Below are 21,950 nucleotides of genomic sequence, written 5' to 3'. Positions count from 1 at the left end.
CTTGATTGTTGTTAAGAGGAAAGGTACATTTTTGTTGGGTTCTTTTTTCTGGAGGCTGGAACGGATTCTGGCATTTCCATCCATTTCATTGGGGAAAGATGAATTGAGACGTGAGTGTTTTGAGTTACAAGCATGGTCACAGAATTAATGAAACTCATATCTCAAGGCACCACTGTACTAATGTGCATCTCCGTTAAATCAAATTTCGGATGACTAAACAATGGTTATTTCCGGTTACAAGTTTATTTTGAAAGGTCAAGGAAGAAGTGTTTTCGCCCACTATAAGGAATTGATAGCTGCATCTTGCGTTCACGTTCCGCTGCGTGGAAAGACGTCCAACTCCTTATCCCACTGGACCTTTTTTGAGTTTTTGTAGCATACAAATTGAAAACACGTTTATGGACTACAAATAACATCGTGAAATGTAATGGTTAATCTCATTGTTTGTCTGGACTAAAGAGCAAAGATGAAAAGTTTCATTTTGTTCCTGGCGTTTTTCTCCGCGTCTTTGCTGATGGTGAGTTCACTGCGAGTTTGATTTTATGCCGTCGCAGTCTTGATAATACAGCATGATGATTCATGAACGTAAGCCTTTTTTTTTTTTTTTTTTTTTAAGAAACATTAGCATAATTATTATTGTATAAAACCTGTGAGCCAAACATACATTCATTCACTTAATTAAGTACACCACCAACAATTCAGCCTTTACTAAGACAGTTACTGGATGTTCAATTTCTTTAGATTGACACTTTCAAGATATATATGATGGAGCTTACACAAGTGCACTGAGAGCTGTTTCTAACATGTTATCTACAGTCATTTGCCAGCCTTTTTGACAATGGCCATCTCCTTCGTTTTAGAGGATTTCGACCGTTCTTTCAAGGCTCACAGAGTATTATTGTGTCCTAGGGCTATGCAAATGTGGAACTTAGCAAAAGAAAGACAAGACTCTCTTCTTTCATCCCAAAAAGTTGTTTTCTTTTCTTCTTAAGTAATCAGCCGTAGAAATAGGTAAGTTTGATCAAAATACCTGTTCCTTCGTTAAAATAATAATAATAATTATTATTATTATTATTATGATAATTGAGAAAACGACCTTTTTTGAAAAGATAAATTTCAAGCAGAACTTTCATTTGACACTAATTTATTTTGTCTTTGTGGCACCTCAAACATCTAAACAGTGCTTTCCTATTATTAAAAAAAATAACAAAACACTGAGAAAGGGCTTTTAATGGCAAAATAAAACAAATACAGTGTGTACAAGTATATAACTATTGACAGTTTTCACATGTGACAGTAATATGTGAATTTAGAATTACATACAGGTCCCTCACCAAAACGGAACGATACAAAGTCTGCATCACTGCAGACGCTGAACCGATCCGCCTGTCGATCTCCCGTTCCATTCTTCTCTCACTCGTGAACAAGACCTCAAGATACTTGAACTCCTCCACTTGGGCAGGATCTCATCCCCGACTTCTAGCGGCACACTATGCAATACTGAGGCCACCGAACCAGACCCCATCTATGCCTTGGCTGCGCCTAGAAATTCTATCCATAAAAGTTATGAACAGAAGCGGTGACAAAAGGCAGCTTTGGCGGAGTCCAACCCTCACCGGAAACGAATCCGACTTACTGCTAGCAATGCGGACCAAACTCTGGCACTGGTCGGACAGGGACCAAACAGCCCGTATCGGGGGGTTTGGTACTCCATACTCCCGAAGCACCCCCCAGAGGACTCCCCGAGGGACACGGTTGAATGCCTTCTCCACATCCACAAAACACATGTAGATTGGATGGGCGAACTCCCATGCACCCTCGAGGACCCTGCCGAGGATGTACAGCTAGTCCACTGTTCCACGGCCTGGACGAAAACCACATTGCTCCTCCTGAATCTGAGATTCAACTTCCCAACGGACCCTCCTCTCCAGCACCCTTGAATAGACCATACCAGGGAGGTTGGAAGACACCCTCCTGTCCCCCTTCTTAAAAAGGAGGACCACCACCCCAGCCTGCCAATCCAGAGGCACTATCCCCGATGCCCATGCGATGTTGCAGAGGTGTGTCAACCAGAACAGCCCCACAATATCCAGAGTCTTTAGGAACTCCAGCCGAATCTCATCCACCCCCGGGGCCCTGCCACCGAGGAGCTTTTTAACCACCTTGGTGACCTCAACCCCTGAGATAGGAGCGCCCGCCTCAGAGACCACAGACTCTGCTTCCTTTTGGGAAGATGTGTCGGTGGAATTGAGGGGGTCTTCGAAGTATTCTCCCCAACCACTCACAACGTCCCGAGTCAAGGTCAGTGGTCAGAGAGTCCAACCCCTCTTAAGAGGACTGAGACCAGAGCCCAAGCTGTGTGTGGAGGCAACCTTGACTGTATCTAGTCGGAACTTCTCCACCTCACACACCAGCTCGGGCTACTTCACCTGCCAGGTGCCATTCCATGTTCCGAGAGCCAGCTTTTGTGGCCGGGGATCAGATCACCAAGGTCCCTGCCTTCAGCCAACGCCCAGCTCACCCTGCACCCGACCCCTATTGCCCCTCTCACAGGTTGTGAGTCCATTGGAAAGGAGACCCACGTTACCCTTTCGGGCTGTGCCCGGCCAGGACCCATGGGTGCAGGGCCAGCCAACAGGAGCTCGCCTTGGAGCCCCACCTCTAGGCATGGCTCCAGAGGGGGGCCCCGGTGACCCGCGTCTTGGCAACGGAAAATATCTTCCAGTATATTTAAACATCATAGGGATTTTGGAGCCGTGCTTTGTCTGATTGTCTGAAATTTCACTCCATAATATTGTCATATTATGGAGGGCTATATACAGTAGTAATGACATAATAAAATAAAATGTAAAGAATAAAACCGTCTTGCCATGCTTTTTGCTTCAATTCAATTAACCTTGTGCTGCTCCTTCTGGTGTGTGTGCCTTGGCCACGTGGGTGAAATAAAACACATATATACGGATATTCATGCAGACAGTCACAGCTCTTCAGTAAGCTGCTGTGATATTACTCGTTCTTTGCAGAGGATCAAGAATGTACTCTAAGCCTGTGAGTATTGTAATATTGTCTGTATAAATGTGTTGCTCCATGTTTTTCTTCAAATATCAGTTGGTTAAAGGGTTATAAGACCACCACATAGATACAATTCCTTAGCACATCTATGGCATTTCTCATTATGCGTTAGCATAAAGCTAGTGGTGGAATTCTTACTTTGTCACAGTGCTCGTATCTTAGTCTTGCGTTCGTAGGTTAAAGCAGAAAATCGGCCAAACGACGGCTCGTAGCTTGAAAAATTCGTATTTCGAGGCGCCACTGTGATATCAAAATTGAGTAGTTGACAAGGAATGGTAAGATTAAGGAGAAAGGAGGAAAGGAGAGAAGGAGACTTGGTGGTGGAACCTCACAGTACAGGAAATCATACAAGGAAAAAGGTGAGCTAAGAAGAAGTGGGACACTAAGAGGAGAGAGGAGAGGGGAAAGGATTACATTGAGATGCGATGTAGGGCAAAGATAGAGGTGGCAAAGGCCAAACAAGAGGCATATGATGACATGTATGGCAGGTTGGACACTAAAGAAGGAGTAAAGGATCTATACAGGTTGGTCAGACAGAGGGATAGAGATGGGAAGGATGTGCAGCAGGTTAGGGTGATTAAGGATAGAGATGGAAATGTGTTGACTGGTGCCTGTAGTGTGCTAGATAGATGGAAAGAATACTTTGAGGAGTTGATGAATGAAGAACATGAGAGTGAAGGAAGAGTAGAAGAGGCAAGTGTGGTGGACCAGGAAGTGGCAATGATTAGTAAGGGGGAAGTGAGAAAGGCATTAAAGAGGATGAAAAATGGAAAGGCAGTTGGTCCTGATGACATTCCTGTGGAGGTATGGAAGCATCTAGGAGAGGTGGCTGTGGAGTTTTTGACCAGCTTGTTCAACAGAATTCTAGCAGGTGAGAAGATGCCTGAGGAATGGAGGAAAAGTGTGCTGGTGCCCCTTTTTAAGAACAAGGGTGATGTGCAGAGCTGTGGGAACTATAGAGGAATAAAGTTGATGAGCCGCACGATGAAGTTATGGGAAAGAGTAGTGGAGGCTAGACTCAGGACAGAAGTGAGTATTTGCGAGCAACAGTATGGTTTCATGCCTAGAAAGAGTACTACAGATGCATTATTTGCCTTTAGGGTGTTTGTACAGGGAGAAGAGATAGCAAGGGTGGAGGACTTTAAATACTTGGGGTCAACTGTCCAGAGCAATGGTGAGTGTGGTAAGGAAGTGAAGAAACGGGTCCAAGCAGGTCGGAACGGGTCTAGGAAGGTGTTAGGTGTGTTATGTGAACAGAAGAGTCTCTGCTAGGATGAAGGGCAAAGTTTATAAGACAGTGGTGAGGCCAGCCAAGATGTACGGATTAGAGACAGTGGCACTGAAGAGACAACAGGAAGCAGAGTTGGAGGTGGCGGAAATGAAGATGTTGAGGTTCGCTCTAGGAGTGACCAAGTCAGATAAAATCAGAAATGAGCTCATCAGAGGGACAGCCAAGGTTAGATGTTTTGGAGACAAAGTTAGAGAGAGCAGACTACGCTGGTTTGGACACGTCCAGAGGAGAGATAGTGACACTGTAGTGACTCCTAACGGTACAAGCCGAAAGGAAAACAAGATTCATTTGACACATACATGGATGTGCACAGACGGCACGGTGGGCGACTGGTGAGCACATCTACCTCACAGTTCTGAGGACCGGGGTTCAAATCCCGGCCCCTCCTGTGTGGAGTTTGCATGTTCTCCCCGTGCCTGCGTGGGTTTTCTCCGGTACTCCGGTTTCCTCCCACATCCCAAAAACATGCACGGTAGGTTAACTGAAGACTCTAAATTGTCCATAGGTATGAATGTGAGTGCGAATGCTTGTTTGTTTCTATGTGCCCTGCGATTGGCTGGCAACCAGTTCAGGGTGTACCTCGCCTCCTGCCCGCAGTTAGCTGGGATAGGCTTCATCATACCCGCGACCCTTGTGAGGATAAACGGTGTAGATAATGGATGGATGGATGTGTACAAATGCACACACACACGGACACACAAATGCACGTACACACACAAATGGATGCACACACAGACACGCACACATTCGCAAACTATAAAAGTGTGATGTTAAAGTTGATTTTCCTTCCGTCTGTTTCATGTTGTCATTTTTTCAGCACAGTTGCGCAATTCTGATGCTGATTGTTTGTGATGCTAATGTTGTATTTTGCTAATATTTGTGCCCCCTATAACAGGCGTGTGGACGCCACCCCACTTGCAACTTCCTTGTGGAGGTGGAGAAAGATCATGCCGAGTGTGTGAAGAGACTCAAGGAGGAAGAGAGACGAGCGCCACACGAAGGTACAAAAAACTCACTACAACCTAGTTCACATTGTGGACACGCCCAGCTTGAAATTGACGACAGCACACACACTGACTGACTGGATGCTCACATCTACGAATACAGTAACCCTGCTTTTAAAAGCTTAATTTTATACTGTAACCCTTAATTGGAAACCCCAACGCTCGTTTGAAACCCTAATTTGGAAACCCAAGACTTGTTTGAAACCCTAATTTTGAACCTCAACCTTTTCTTGAAACCATAATTTGAGACTTTAGCATGTTTGAGACTCTTGCTCTGGCTTGAATTACGTATTTGAACCCCTAGCCCCTGTTTGAAACATTAATTTAAATCCTAATACTTGTTTGAAACCCTAGCGAGGCTTGAATCCCTTATTTGAAACTTCAACCCCCGTTTGAAATCTTAATTTGAAAGCCTAACTTTGGTTTAACACCCCAATTTCAACAGCTTTACTTGTCAGAGTAGTTTTAATGAAGCATACGTTTTACTTTTACTTGAGCATTTATGTTAAGAAGAAACAGTACTTTGACTCCGTTACAATAATCTGCATGCCACTTGCTACTTTCATTTATCAATAATTGTGTGCGCGATCTATTTTTAGTCTTTCGTTTTCGACTTCGGCGTCAGGCGCCATTGCTCCACTCCGCCGTGATTAACACAGTGATGTTTGACTCAAGTTCACCCAAAAAAACGACACAAGAAAGTCACATGTTCGCACACAAAGTCTTCTATTGAGCTTGGCGGGCCAATCAAAGCCAGTCGTGACAGTCGCGCGCGATTCATGCTTATATCACAGACTATGGAAAACAACAGCTTTAAGATGCAGTGCAGTTACTGCTCAAACTTTGATATTTCAGACCGCTTCTAACTTGAGAAAAGACGTAAGTTGCGGATGTTTTTGCTGTTGTTTTGGCTGTGCATATGGCAACATTAGCACTATTTTATGATCACAAGTCAATGTAAAACATGCATCTTTTGTGGTAAATTCTCTCTCTTTCGCTCTCTCTCTCTCTCTCTCTCTCTCTCTCTCTCACTTTATCAATTAGTCTGGTTAGCAAACAGCTTCTTCGTTCAGTCATTTTACTGTATACAGCAAATGATTCTGTAAGGCCCTATGCATGTGTTGTAGTTTTTGTTTTCATTTAAAAATTTAAATGGGAGTAGGTGTGTGTGGACTCCCATTGAACATTAGTTCTAATGTGATCTGTTACTCCTGAACACAGCTACCTGCCAGTTATAAGGAGTACTCCCTTGTGCAACCAGATTTTTTAAAATTTATTTTATTTGAACTTTATTTAACCAGGTTAAAAAAAAAAACAGTTAAAACATAATATCTCTTTTGCAATGGTGACCTAGCCAAGACGGCAGCAAAAAGTCAAGTCCAGGTCAATCACGTTCAAATTTATTTCAGTTGTTTATTTTCACCTCCCCTCTCAAAAAGATACTAAAATAAATCAGTTGAGTTGTACAAATTGTTGTTCACATTAATGGTGGAAAAAGTTTGAAAAGGATTTATCGAGGGCAAAAAAAAGCACAAACAAGGATAATGTGAAAATGAAATAATAAAATAGTGTGCAAAATGCAGGAAAAGCAATTTTAAAAACAAAATAAAAAGATGATGACTAAAAAGATTTTGCTGATTTTTTGGGGGGGAACCTGTGGGGAAATGTAATTTGAGATATATGTTGTTATGAGCGTTTTGACTTACAAGTGTGCTCATTAAAAAAATTCAACTCGTATCTCAAGGCTTTACCCAAGTGATTATTAAACAAAATTCAAAATTGGAGATCAAGGGTCAGAGCCAAGATAGCATAACTGTCTTGATATCTCATAAAGTTTGTGACTCCGTCTTGGGTCAGTGTGTTCCAAATCATTCTAGTGTAGTTGATTCTGATTGGTTTTGTGCGATCAGAGGCAGGCTGCAAAGGCACTTGGGATAATGTCACGTGCTGGGAACACACCGGGATTGGCCAGACTGCCACCATACCTTGTCCTCGCTTCCTCACCACCGTTTTTGGCACCAATGGTAAAGTCCAACCAGGACCCACACCTCCTCCTCGTCCTACTCCTTCTTCATTTCATTCATCAACACCTCATGCAGGGAACATCAGCAGGAAGTGCACAGCGTCCGGATGGTCCGATGTGTTCCCCAACATAACCAGCGCATGTGGTTCCGACACTCGCCAGGACAAGGTGCGTTCAGGGACTTCATTGACTTCAGCTTCTAACTGAATTGAATCAAAATGCTCAATTGACGCTACACATTTTAGAGTAGCCTTTTATTGGGGGCTACATAATACCAAATCAGACAAACTTTTAGCCCCGATATTGGCCCGATTTCCTGTCGCAGGGGATTTCCCAGATTGGCCCTGACATATTTTGTTGAGAATGACAAAACTTCTTGTAGTGTGACATAATCAATGACCGACGTTTTGGCCTTACGATAGCCCTACGACCCCAAAATGAAAAGTCTTGGCCTTACGACCTCAAAATGAAAAGACTATCATGTTTGATTTTTTGGGAAATCTTCCTTGCAGTGTGACATACTGTATCATCAACAGCTCTCCCACAGTGCACCTTGACGTCGATCAATACAATTGCGTATTGTGAGCGGCGCATCGTCTCCCGCGCTTGCCATTGTCAACATTTATACATGTGCACAAACCAATGTTTACCAAAGCTTTAGAGCATGATTCGACAGAACGCCGGCATGTTTACGTACAAACATTAGTGCTAGTACTAGCTTGCTAGGCTCCATAACGTTTCGTTGCCTGCTTGCGAGCTGTATCATATTAAAAGTATGGGAACATACCTCATATCCTCCTTGAACGGACAGGCCATAACGGCATCTCCCGAGCACCCAGTGACGGTGCGTGTTTTTTTCCCTCTTTTTGCACCCTCTGGTCGACAGGGGATCGTTGGGATAGTACGGCCCCCACTCCAGAATCCGAAGCAACCACCTCTACAATAAACGGAAGTTTTAGATTGGGATGAGTGAGAACAGGAGCACTGGTAAATAAAAGCTTAAGATCAACAAAACCCGATTCAACTTCTGGGTTCTAAATAAAAGGTCTCTTTACCGATGTAAACCTTGTCAAAAGTTCCGCCTTACAACTGTAATTCCAGATGAAGGGCCTGTAGAAATTGGTAAATCCAAGTGCTTCCATGATGTCAGAGATGGCCAATCGACCACAGTCTGTATCTTGGCATGATCAGGTCTTAGCTGGCCCCCCTCCACGATGAACCCCAAAAATTGAACGGAACGGGCATGAAATTTCTTTCGGGTTCTTTGAGATCTCTGGAAAAGATGAGAATGTCATCCAAGTAAACAAAACAGAAGCAACCAATCATATCACGCAGGACATTGATCAGGTTTTGGAACACAGCGGGGGCATTCGTAAGACCGAATGGCATCACCAAATATTCAAACTGACCCATAGAAGTATTGAAGGCTGTCTTCCAGTCATCACCCATTCTGATTCTCACTAACTGATAGGCATTACCCAAGTCCAGCTTCGTGAAGATGGTAGCAGAATGCAACGGATTCAATGCAGAGTCCAATAGTGACAGTGGGTACCTATTATTGATAGTAATATCATTTAGGGCCCTGTAATCAACACAAGGATGAAGCAGCTTGTCCTTATCGATGAAAAAGAATCTTGCTCCTACTGGGGATTTTGAAGGTCGAATGAGCCCCGCGGCTAGTGAGGATGAAATATACTCCGTAAGAGCTTCCTGTTCAGGTTTGGACACCTAGTATAGTTTAGCGTTTGGCAATGGAGCACCTGGAATTAAATCAATTGCGCAGTCATAATTACAACGCGATGGCAGGGATTGGGCTCAATCTTTACCAAAGACCTTGAGATCGTGGTACTCTAGTGGTACTGAGTCTAAATTTATAGATTCCAATTTGGGTGAAACAGGAACATCAGCGTTAGGTACAGCAGATTGCAAGCAGTGCGAGTGGCAAAACAAACTCCAATTAATAATTTTGGGGATGTCCCAGTTCATTTCCGGGTTGTGCTCCTTAAGCCATGTAAGGCCCAAAACAACAGGTGCCAATTGGGTTTGCATAAAAAAAAGTGTCTGGTCTTGTGATGGTTACCCGACAAGACCAACTACAGGGACTCAGTCTCATGTGTAACAGTGGCAATAAGGTCCCCATTAAGATCCCTTACCTCCTTAGCATTCCCCAATTTAACCATCAAACATTTAAATGTTTCAACGACCGACAAGTCGACAAAACAATCGTTGGCCCCAGAATCCACCAGTGTTACAACTTTAAGGCAGCTACCATTAAGAGAAATCATAAGGAGCTGAAGGCGATTAGTTGCTTGGGTGAGAGTCCTACAAGTGGTCGAACCAGTCTCATGCGACTCACAGTTATTTGTTTGGTCCTGGGGCTTCATGGAGGTTGGCTGACTGGGCACCGTTGAGATGTAGCGGTGTGGAGATTCGAACCCGCCAGTCAGAAGTGGTTTCCTTGGGGATGATAAAACCTAATGTCCTGGTCGCCCGCAGTACAAACATAGCCTGCCTCTCATACATCGGTTGCGTTCCTGGACGCCGAGTCTTTGACCTCCCAGTTGCATGGCCTCCTCCCCTCTTGACTGCCAGCCCGGATCCACTGAAGGAAGAGAAGTGGGGCCGAATCCCGGATCCGTCGCCACCAGCGCTGGTGTGTCCTCGTCGTTTCTCTCACCGGTCGCCACCTGAGCTCACCCACACGCTCTCGGTCTTGTTGGCGTAGTCGGTTATCCAGCCTTGTGGTCAAACCAATAAGGTCCTCCAAACTTGTCGTTTCTTCACGAGCTGCCAGTTCATCTTTAACTATGGGGTTTAACCCTCGCCGAAAAATGCTGCAAAGAGCCACGTCTTCAAAGCCGCTCTCCGCAGCCAGAATATGGTGGCAAAAAGAGTAGTCGGCCACAGTAAAAGCGTCTTGAGAAAAATCTAGTAAACGACTGCCACACTCTTTACCCTTAACGGGATGGTCAAAGACGTTCCTCATCTCCTTAACCAAATTGGGAATGAGGAACGTATCTCGGGATGCTGATCGGTAGTTGCCATGGCCCATGTCGCTGCCTTGTCCGCAAGCAGACTCATAACGAAAGCTAGAACAAGAACAAGGTGGTGGAGGAATTGTCCGCACGATCCAAGATCTCCAGCATAACGTGGTGGATATTTGGCTCGCGGGGGTTACCGGGAATAGCAGGTGGCGGGTGTGTGGGAATGCTTTGACCCGAATCTGTAACAGCAGGAGTGGCAGGAAGGAGCGTGCAAATCTGGTCAAGGCATGAGTCAAGTGAACTAAGGTTGTTAGTGTGCGCACTGATAGCTGAGTGAGCGATCATGTTGGCTAACCAATTCCCTTTGGCTAGACACATGCTCAGCGGTTGTGAGGTCCATAATGGCCGAGAAATTCTGTTACGGCTGCGTCAAACACAATATATTTGGACCCCAAAGCAAAACAACAAAAGATGAGGGTTTACAGACTTTATTCAACAAAGGGAGCACGCTCATGTGAAAAAAATAACTATTAACAGAAAGTCAACGCGAAAACCCTCTAGCGGACAGGTACTTAAATAAGGACGGTGGATGGGAAGCCACAGGAGGAAAACACTAAAAGTAACTAGGAGAACAAACTCTAACCTACACAAGGAAGAGAAACAACAGAAAAACACAGGAGCACTGACTAGAAAACCAGCAGATGAAAATAGCTAGTGGCAGGACAGAATGAATGTGGGAATGTGCGAGAATGTAACAAAGCTGACAAGGCAATGGCAACAAGCAAAATACAATTTTTTTTTTCCTCCTGCGTCTCCCATGCTTAAATGCACTGCTGATGACAAGCAGATCACCAGCAGCTGCATCGCAGGAGACTCCGCCCACCGACCAGCACCCAGGGACTGCAACACAAAGATTCCACACAGGAAACAAGCAAACAATACAAGATATGACAGGGAGAAGTGATCACTACCAGATTTAGATTGATTTGTGAACAACATTTGCAAGAAATTGGCCTTTTGTTTGCATAAAAAAATTGTCTGAGATCTTTAAGTTCGTGAATGGAAGCAAAAACAAAAGTGTTGCTTTATATTTTTGTTCAGTATATTTACGGTTAGGATTATGGCTTTAGGGTTGTGGTTTTGTTTACATTTAGAGGTTAAGACTTAGGTGTTAGGTTTAGTGGCTCGGGTTAGCAATGAGCATAAGATTTAGTGTTGCTCTTATTGTTGTTTTCCTGGTTCTTTTGTTGATAAACTCATGGAGGGAGATAATAAGTCGTGTAGCAACCAAGAAGTGGCCAGATATTTGAATAATTAATAACTTTCTACTTCACAAAAACACAGAAATCTTATCCGGCCATTTTACAAGCCTAATGTCCTTTATCATCTTTTGCATTCACTTGACAAACCACATAGAAACTTAAACCAGGTCAAAGACTCATTTTAACCTACTGTATGTTATGCATAAAAACAGTTGAAAAAAATGGATTTTGATGGAAGGGGACCCTTTAAGCAAGTTAACTGAGTAACACAGCAAATGATACGGCGTCAGAGGTCACTCGGTAAGTCGAGTTGACAATTGTCTCTCTCCTCACTGAGTGATCTGTCCTCTCAAAATTTCTGAACCTTTTTAACTTCTTTTTCTACCTGCCCGTGTTGATACAAAATGAGGAGAATTTCCAGTTTCCATCTCAAGACCATTTGGCCTAGACTTGAATTGCTGTTATAAAATAGCTCACTCAAACAGGTGTTAAGCTTTCAGAAAGGAAGTGTGTGGGTGCTTGCTTGAAATATTTGAGGCAATTGATGTACAATATGTTTAGGAATGTTTAGGACTGACTTTTTTTTTTTTTTTTTTTTTACATATTTACACATTACAACATAAGACAAAGATAATGACAGCCAGATTTAAAAAAATACAAGAAATAAAGAGTAAAACAAAAACAGCCACAATGCACGAACATAAAATGTTTTCACATCTGAGAAAGGCATCTCTGGTTTTTATTTTGAAGTCATCACTTAATGGCAAAGAAAATAATGGAATAGAACAAATGTGATTGAAAATTAAAAGAAATCATCCATAAATAATGTTTTGCTAGTAACTTGACTCATTAATTTGCTTCTCTACTGTAATTCCTTTATGGCCTAAATCGAGAAATAAATTAATCAGTTAATGCTTTTTTTGCATGTTTTGTACTTGAAAATTCCTCTCTGTTGTAAAGTTAAACAAAAACTATTTTGAAACAGCAAAATGTTCTGCATGTAATTCATATCTTTGTTGTTGTAAGTGTTAAAGGACAAAAAAAAAAATATATATTTTATTCATTATATATATTTTTTAAATTAATCAGCCGATTAAACGGTTATCTGCATATATTCTGCGTAATCTCGAAATCTGTATCGGCCTAAAAAAAATCCTTAACAGTTGGACCCTAGTACAAAAATAATATCTAACAGTTAGGGTTTAGGGCTACTTTAGAGTTAAAGCTAGCATTATGGGTTATGGTTAGAGTGGGCAGTAGAGTTAGAGGTTAGGATTAGTTATAATAATAATAATAATAATAACAAACATTTGCTCGAAAGGTGACTATCGTCGTGTTGTTGTTTTTTGGCAGTACTTCTCCGCTAATTGCAGCTCCCTGCCACGGTTCTGGGTTCAATTCAGTTCAGTTGGGGTCGCCGATGTGTCGTGAATTCACCCTTGTGTTTGTTCACTTAACTGGATAAATTACTACATTGTGACACTCAGACACAAGGGAGAGCGACACAAGTTTCGATCCACAAACCCAATCACGATGCTAAGCTAACGTAGCATCCAAAAGTCAACCAGCGCATCACCTGAAAATGTTTTCGGCTGATACAAACATTGTTAGCTACAAACCGAGTTTGTAGCTACTTAGCTTAGTTAGCATAGCATAGTTGTTAGCCCCACTGTTGCCATTTTAGCACTTATTGTTAGCGTCATTGTTAGCAATGTGGCTAGAACCACTCTTGGCATAACCACCACTGTAAGCATACAGTAATTGCTTTTAGCATCATATTTAGCAATGTTCTTGACACCCCTTTTTAGTGTTTGTGTATTGTGTGGGTGTTCAGCTGGTGTTCTACGTGCTAGTGCAGACATTGTACACACTGGGCCACAGCCTGTCCCTCATCTTCCTCACCACCGGGAGTGCTGTCCTTTGCTTCTTCAGGTGAGACACAATCTTCTCATCATCCTGTTTCACAGCAGGGGGTGCACTAGAGCTTTTGTAAGATGACACAAAAGGATTGGGACACTTACAGGAAGTGAGCAGTGCGGAAAACGTGGACTAAAGTTTTGCGACAGCTCCAGGAAGTGAAGAAACATTTGGACACATGTAGAGTTTACCTTCCCAAAAACGTTTGGGACAAACATTGGGAGTGATTAAGTGGAATTTGTTTTGCGACACGGGCAGGAAGTTGAAAAGTGCAGAAAATCTGGACCAAAAAAATGGGACACTTACAGGAAGTCAAGAAAATGCAAAGCTTGACAAATATATTGGAAAACATACAGGAAGTGAAGAAAAGTTGGATTTTAGCCAAAAGTATTGGGACACATGGAAGCATCCAATTGCCCAAAATCTCTTGATAAGAAAAACAATTTAAATTCAGTTCATTAATCTAACTCCTGATGATTCATTTGCATATTGTCCGCACATAGTATATCTGGAAGGAAGCCAAATCCAGACTGCTGTGTTGAAGAAGATCACGGTGATGATCTGAATGTGTGACATCACTCGCTCATTATTGTTATGCAGGATTAGGAAAAGCGAGAAAAACATTTGATTGTGTAGGAAATGAAAAGAGGCTGCCGTTCGCACAACGGCCTCCGAAATCTCAAAATTGTCCATGGCTTCGACGCCTGGAGGACAACTTGCCTCATAACAATAGAGAGATTAAACGTAGGCCCTAATATGGGCTTCTCACTTCTTGTGTGTGTGGGTGTCTAGAGATACAACGCCGTATGGTGGCAGCGAACCCAACTCACTTCACAGCAAAAAGCAGTTTTGTTTTTGTTAAAGAAAGAGGCTGTTTATTGCTACTCCCAGATGAAGCTTACTGTCAAACATAAAACAAAGACAATTGCATGTTGTGTATTTAAAACAACCAAACAAAGTTGCCTTAAGAATGGCTTGCTAGCTTAATGCTAAGATAAAATGGACAATGCAATTGACATGCTAACAGTTAGCATAGATAGTCACGGTTGTAGAACTCTTCAAGCGACGGATATTTGGACACATAAAGTGGAGCAACACGTCAACAGATGTCACAATACTCACAGGTATTTATTCTTTATCCTCTGCGAAGAACAACTAAAATTAATTCAATTTACCGAATCCGTATGTTTGTGTTGCACTGCACTCAGGTGGCCAAAGTGCGGATACCAGAAGACACACAAAGCACAATGTCCATTGAATTGGGGCGAAAAATTTGGAAAAGATTTTTTCATTATTTACATTCTATATAATTATGTCATTATTACGTGTTTTTACAAAGTACAATATTATAGAGTGCTATTTTTCTCATTGGAAAAACACAAACACAAAATGTTGGGTTTTTGAGGGGAGTCTCGAACAGATTAATAGCATTTCCTTTCATTTCAATGGGGAAAGATGATTTGAGATAAGAGAGTTTTTGGCATGGTTGCGCAACAAATGCAAATTGTATCTCAAGGCAGCATGGACCGTAATGGTGACGATTGTGATTTGGCGCACAGGAAGCTGCACTGCACCAGGAACTCCATCCACCTCAACCTGTTCCTGTCCTTCATTCTGAGAGCGGCCGCTGTGCTGGCGAAGGACCACTTTCTGTTCGGCCGCGCGGCGCATTGCTCTGCTCAGCCCTCGCTGGTGAGACGCTTCATTTGGTACACGCACGAGCACGCGTGACTCAAACACTGCTTTGCCTGCTCATTTGCATTTTTCCTCTTTGTGGCAAGGACTAATCTAGAAAGTGTTCTCGGTGGAACGTGAAATCCTCCGACAGGGAATGCTGAGCCGTCTTCTGATGAGTGTTGAAACTGATAAGCATCACAGCCTCATTAACGCTGCGTGTGTGTGTGTCAGGTGGCGTGTCGAGCCAGCCTGGTGTTGTTGCAGTACTTCATCATGGCCAACTTCTTCTGGCTGCTGGTGGAAGCCTTGTATCTCCACACCCTCCTGGTAGCCATGTTCTCACAGAACACACACTTTGTGGTCTACATGCTCATCGGATGGGGTAATCCACAATACTGTATCTAACCACACAACTTTATTTAATCACGACTATATACAGTATATCCATATTACTTTATCTAATCACATTACTATATCTAATAACATTACTGGATCTAACCACATTACTATATTTATCCACATCACTATAGCTATCCACATTACAGCGGTGCCTTGAAATGCAAGTGACCTGTCTGACAAGTTTTTCGAGATACAAGGCACTGTTCGGAGAATTTTTGCAAGCAAAAACTCGAGATACGAGCACTGTACTGGTGCCAGCAAACTTCACAACAAGCAGCAATTTGGCAGATAGTGAACAATTCTTTAAAAAAGAGGCTTCAATTTGATTATTGGCACTCCCACATTGCCTTAATGTCTGATAGCTTAATGCTAACACATAATGGGAAATTCCATAGACAGGCTAACAAGTGGCCTTTTATAACCCTCCAAGCATGGGCTATTTGAACACAAACGGTAGAGCAACACATGTAGACGGGTAATAAAACAATATTCAGAGGCCTATTTTCTTTATCCTCTCCAGAGAACAACTAATATTAGTTTGGCTTACTGAGAAGTTGTGACCACCTTCTTTTATCTGTATGTCTGTATTATACTGAGGCGGCACGGTGGACAACTGGTTAACACATCTGCCTCACAGTTTTGAGGACCGGGGTTCAAATCCTGGCCCCGCCTGTGTGGAGTTTGCGTGTTCTCCCCGTGCCTCCGTGTGTTTTCTCAGGGGTACTCCGGTTTCCTCCCACATCCCAAAAACATGCGTGGTAGGTTGATTGAAGACTCTAAATTGCCCGTAGGTGTGAATGTGAGTGCAAATGGTTGTTTGTTTATATGTGCACTGCAATTGACTGGCAACCAGATCCGGGTGTACCCTGCCTCTCGCCCGAAGATACCTGGGATAGGCTCCGGCACGTCTGCGAGCCTAGTGAGGAAAAGCGGTACAGAAAATGGATGGATGTATTATACTGCCCCCAGGGGACTAAGGCATATGGGGAAAATCAATTTCATATATAAGTAAATTGAGTAAGGAGCTTGGTCACTCAGTGAATCAAACTCGTAAGTGAAGGTACCGCTGTCATTTATTGTCGTTGTTGCATTGTATTGAGCCAAAGCAGTGAGATATTTGATTCATATTTGATGCAGGAATCCCGAGCGTCATCGTGTTCACATGGGTGCTCATGAGGATTTATCTGGAGGACACAGGGTGAGTGACAGCCCCACCATAGCCAATTACAGGGGGTGGGGGGGGGACGACAACTGTCCCAGGGCCCTTGGCCCTCTGGGGGACCCTGGCTGTCCGGCAGTAGGGAGGGAAGGAATGGAAACTCCGTCAGCACCCACCCCTGAAGGCCCATAATCTGGTACTACGTCTCTGCATGCCGGCATGTCTTTTTTAATTTGTTTCTGAATGTTGACGTGTGGTGTGATGCCTCACGTCGCTGCACACTTGATTTGAAACACTTGTCAGAGCGTCTTGTGTTGTTAACCAACTGCTCCTTCTTGACTGAGCTCAAAGCTAAATGTGTGTTTTTATTGTCAGGTGCTGGGAGAGGAATGACAACCCAATACCTAACTGGGTCATCAATGGACCTATTGGACTGTCGATTGTGGTAGGAGGAAAGAGCAAATTTTTTTTAATCATAGTTTTTTTTTGTAATTATTAATACATCTGTGTGTATCCAATCATTTGCTATAGTGCTCATTGTGGTAAGGTTGAGCTGGAGCATATTCTAGCTGACTTTGGTCAGGAGACGAGACTGGCCGCCAGTCAATATCCAGGCACACATCAACAAACAAATATTCACACTTAAAGGCAATTAGTCTTCAATGAAGCTAACACGATAACAGGTTTTTGAAATGTGAAAAGAAGTCAAGATTCAAACCCAGAACCTCAGAAGTGCGATGCAAATATACTAAATACTTGTTTAGTCAGTAGACCTTGTGTACTGCATTCTGCATCTGCTCTGTACAATTTCTCCTCTTCCAGCACCAAATCAACTGATCCTTTGTGGCTAATTTTTTTGCATGTTTTGATGGTTCTTCTTCATGGATATTTTTCAGGTCAACTTCCTGCTCTTTATCCGCATCATTCGCATCTTGGTGCAGAAGCTGCAGTGTCCCGACGTGGGTGGCGGTGACCACTTGCAGTACGGGTTGGTACCTCGCCTCACGTCGCTGACTCACACATTTACCACACTTAATCTACTTTGTTGTTCTCTAGTCTGGACAGATGACATGTTTGGTCTTTGGGGTTTACTCAAGTGTCGTGGTGGGCAAGTGAAGCCTCATGAAGCACTGAGGCTTTCCTAACAATTGTGCCGAAAAAGATTCAAAGCTTCAATGATGGTGACAACTGGTGGACAACTGAAGCACTGGCACTGTTTCCCTTCCATCCATCCATCCATCCATTTTCTTTATCGCTTATCCTCACTTGGGTCGCGGGCTGCCGGAGCCTATCCCAGCTATCTTCGGGCGGGAGGCACATAGAAACAAACAACCATTCGCACTCACATTCACACCTATGGGCAATTTAGAGTCTTCAATCAACCTACCATGCATGTTTTTGGGATGTGGGAGGAAACCGGAGTGCCCCTGAGAAAACCCACCAAGGGTATATTTAAAGTTTTGAGCTTTATTTCAAAACTGTACTAAAAGTCCCTCACAGGATTAGAGATCCTTCCTACTTTGCAAATGATCATGGCATGTGAATTCAGAAACATTGTTTTGTGTGTGTGTGTGTTTGTGTGGTGTTTTTAAGGAAACCCTTTAAAGATAATGGTTTGTCATTTGGGGACTGTTCGAAGCTTCGAACGCCATCGGTCACGTGACGCTGGTGTTTTGATACAAGCTCCGACACAGCGTTTCCAATCACTCCGCTTCAGGAAGAGTGACACAAGCTCCAAAGCGTCGGTATCATTTGCCCATCACTACTCAAGTGTTTCTTTGTTACTTTGATTATCGATTTTTAAGACTTTTCATTTTTTCCATGTGCCTTGGTTGCCGGTTTTTGTAAATAAATCCTTTTTTTTGTAATTCCTGCACTCCTGCCTGGCCTCCCTGCTTCCAAGTTTTGACATGCCTTCCAACACCGTAAAAAGCCCGAACCTGACAAACTGTCTGAGAAGTGTCTTAAAAATCCACTTCTTCCCTCACTGTGCGGAAGTCAGTTCGTCATTTTGCGTGAAGATTTTAAAGTCTGGATGTTTTTAGACAGTAACTAAAAATAGTTAGGTTAGATACATTTGAGTTTGCCTGTTTTGTTAAAAATAGATCGCTGTGATGATTTGGTGCAGGAGGAACTGGTCAGTTGTCATCTTGGAAATTCAAAGATTCTGCTCGACAGCGATGATATACTGTAGTATCATTTTTTTAATTTCGATTTGTTGAAGTCTACTTTAGATCATTTCATTTCAAAAAATTTATTCTTATTCTTTTTTTTTTTACTTTTCAGGCGGTTGGCCAAGTCGACTCTCCTGCTCATTCCGTTGTTTGGGATCCACTATGTGGTCTTTGTGTCGCTCTCGGAATCCATGGCCGAAGACTACAAGATCTTTTTCGACCTGGCCCTCGGATCCTTCCAGGTGCTCCCACACTGACTGACTGTTTTGTTTTCACGAACCTGTTTCTGTTAATTTTGTATCTCCTATGTTACGATACCGTGGACGACTAGTTAGCACATCCGCCTCAACAGTTCTGAGGACCCGGGTTCAAATCCGGCCTCGCCTGTGTGGAGTTTGCATGTTCTCCCTGTACCTGTGTGGGTTTTCTCCAGGTACTCCAGTTTCCTCCCACATCCCAAAAACATGCATGGTAGGTAAATTGGAAGCTCTAAATTGCCCATAGGTGTGAATGATTGTTTATATGTTCCCTGCGATTGGCTGGTGACCAGTCCAGGGCGTGCCCCGCCGTTTACCCGGAGTCAGCTGGGATGGGCTCCAGCACCCCCGTGACCCTAGTGAGGAGAAGCTTTATGGAAAATGAATGAACGTTACGGTACTGACGAATAAGATTATACAGTTTATGTTACTATTACTCACAATCATGTTGATTTGTCATCATTTTCAATGGTAAATCACTTGCATTTGATGCCTTTCAGGGTCTGGTGGTTGCCATCCTGTATTGTTTCCTCAACAGTGAGGTCTGTACTCCACTTTTCAAAGCAGAATTCCCATATTGCCAGCCGTTTTAGAGCATTTTGACTGATCTTTCAAGAGCTACCAAATATGTTCTGTCACAAAATAAGAACTAAATAAACCGAAGGAAAAAGTAGACTCTCTTTCACCTGAAAGTTTTTTAGCTTTTTCATTTCTTTAGTAATCAGCAGTAGAACATGGGTTGGTTTCAGTAAAAACACAATTTTATGACCAGAAAATAGCGAAAACGAGCTTTTTGTGAAAAGAAACGTGAAGCAGAACAGGGACTTTTACGCTAATAATTTTTGCTTTTGTGACACCCCAAACTATAAAAACAACAAAAACAAGACTAACAACTTTTGATGGCAAAATAATCCATTAATTACAGATACACAACTAAGAAACGTGCCTCGAGCGACGCCGACTCGCGACATGGCTTGAGTTGAATGTCAATAGCTTTTTTACATTTACATTTACATTTACATTCACTCCATGCACTGCATCATCTTTTCTCACGACCACAACACAGACTTTCTACTACCTACTGCGACATACTGTGTATACCATACATATACATGCTCAGTTCTTTGTCTTTTACTCAAAAGATGTGCTATCTCAAATCCCAAGCAATGCAACGACGCCATCTGCTGGCATCTGTTCCTCATTAGTTATGTAGAAGCTTGAATTTCAGAGACAAGCTGGGCGAGACACTTGCACGCGTAAGTAATAACATACTTTACGAATATACTGTATTTGTCAGTGGCAGTAAACAGTTGGATTCCAGTTGATGTATAGGAATGTCCACGTTAGTGAATGAGTTAAGAGCAACCTTACATTTTCTAAATTCCTTGTTTATTGCAGTTTCTTCCCATAAATTCTCATGGGATGCGTCCAACTTTGAAATTTCTCTAAAAGTTAACACTGATATGCATTTGTGTGTGTAGGTGCAAGGCGAGCTGACGAGGAAGTGGCGTAGCTTGTGTGTGGACTGCAGCCTGAAGCGAGCTCAGCGGTTAAGCATCACACTGGCCTCCGGGAAAGGTTCTGAACACACGGTCCACCTCCAATGCACCTCCAGAACTCAGTCCATCCTCCAGTCTGAGACCACCGTGCTGCCTAACTGTCAATGCTTCTGAATGGTTGTCAAATGTACTAATCCTTTCTCGCTGCGCTGGTTTGGAACCACTGTGAACCCCCAGTTATCGCTGGTGATGTGTCCCATATGCACCTGCAATAAGTAAACCATCTGTGAAGAGAGAGCATAGTGTCATGGTCTGTCTTGGTTTGGGTTGTGTTTAGTTTTGTTCCATGTTTTCCTGTGTTCCATGTTTGTCGTGTGCTCATTAGGTTGTCGTGTCCACCTGTTCTCGTCTACTTTGTGTCGACCAATCAGCTCTCTCCAGCCACTCGTGTCTTGTCCAGGTGTTCCTCGTTGTCTCGTCAATTTGTTTGTATTTAGTTCCCTGGTTTCTTTCACTTCTTGTCGGTTCATTGTCGTTGTCACATGTCTTTGCCATGTCATAGTCGCCAGTTGTCTTTATCATTGTGGTATGTCATTGTCAGGTGTCATCACTATTCCACGTCTTACTCACAGGTCATAGTTTGTTTCCAGTTTTAGATATTAAAGTGTTTCTTTGTTACTTTGGTTTGGTTATCTGTTGTGGGACTTCGATCAGTTTTGCTTTATCCAATATCCTTGTTTTCCTTTTTTGAAGATTAAATATTATTATTTTGACTCCCACACTCCTGCCTTGTCTCTCTGCTTCCCTGCTATTGGGTCCACCATGTTCTTGCCTTGCGTTCCTCTCATTCGCCCTAACCACGTACGTGACACACAGAAACATTTTGAACCATTTTATCCCATTTTAATTTTGCGCTTCACAATGCGCCACATTTTCAATGGGAGACAGGTCTGGACGTCTAGTACGCTCACTCTTTTACTACCAAACCATGCTGTTGTAACACATGCAGAATGTGGCTTAGCATTTCTCCTTTCTTGCTGAAATAAGCAGGGACATCCCTGAAAACACGTTGCTTGGATGGCAGCACATGTTGCTCCCAAACCTGTATCTTTGAGCATTAATGATGCATTCCAAAATGTGCAACTTACCCATGCCATGGACAGTAATATACCCCCATATCATCACAGCTTTTGAAATTTGCACTGATAACAATTTGGATGGTCCTTTTCCTC

General features: G+C 43.0%; 1 protein-coding gene across 6 annotated transcripts; it reads left to right on the top strand.

The window, feature by feature from the left end:
• The first annotated feature begins 313 nt into the window (after positions 1-313).
• On the top strand, positions 314-21,499 carry vipr2 (vasoactive intestinal peptide receptor 2). 6 transcript variants are annotated; one of them, XM_061695180.1, is made up of 13 exons: positions 314-517; positions 5,259-5,364; positions 7,278-7,391; positions 7,467-7,558; positions 13,471-13,568; positions 15,113-15,245; positions 15,462-15,612; positions 16,767-16,827; positions 17,164-17,233; positions 17,685-17,776; positions 19,075-19,204; positions 19,720-19,761; positions 20,701-21,499. In XM_061695180.1, the coding sequence occupies exons 1-13, from the start codon at positions 467-469 to the stop codon at positions 20,890-20,892; spliced, it is 1,332 nt and encodes a 443-aa protein (XP_061551164.1). In that variant the 5' UTR covers positions 314-466; the 3' UTR covers positions 20,893-21,499. The 6 variants fall into 6 exon arrangements, with proteins under 6 accessions (XP_061551164.1, XP_061551165.1, XP_061551168.1 ...); XM_061695181.1 differs by lacking the exon at positions 17,164-17,233 and adding an exon at positions 18,382-18,533 and having other exon boundaries at positions 20,701-20,790; XM_061695184.1 differs by lacking the exon at positions 17,164-17,233 and having other exon boundaries at positions 20,701-20,811.
• The last annotated feature ends 451 nt before the right edge of the window (positions 21,500-21,950 follow it).

Source organism: Phycodurus eques, chromosome 13 (genome assembly GCF_024500275.1).
Source record: "Phycodurus eques isolate BA_2022a chromosome 13, UOR_Pequ_1.1, whole genome shotgun sequence".
In the NCBI taxonomy this organism is placed as follows: Eukaryota; Metazoa; Chordata; class Actinopteri; order Syngnathiformes; family Syngnathidae; genus Phycodurus; species Phycodurus eques.
Note: the sequence above shows the minus strand (reverse complement) of the source record. Positions and strands in the feature narration are given on the sequence as shown.

Excerpts from the sequence above, each read along its gene's own strand:
- vipr2 (XM_061695180.1), top strand. The coding sequence starts at position 467 with ATGAAAAGTTTCATTTTGTTCCTGGCGTTTTTCTCCGCGTCTTTGCTG. Across the intron at positions 7,559-13,470 it reads CCGACACTCGCCAGGACAAG|CTGGTGTTCTACGTGCTAGT; the intron begins GTGCGTTCAGGG and ends GTGGGTGTTCAG. Across the intron at positions 16,828-17,163 it reads ATTTATCTGGAGGACACAGG|GTGCTGGGAGAGGAATGACA; the intron begins GTGAGTGACAGC and ends TTTTATTGTCAG.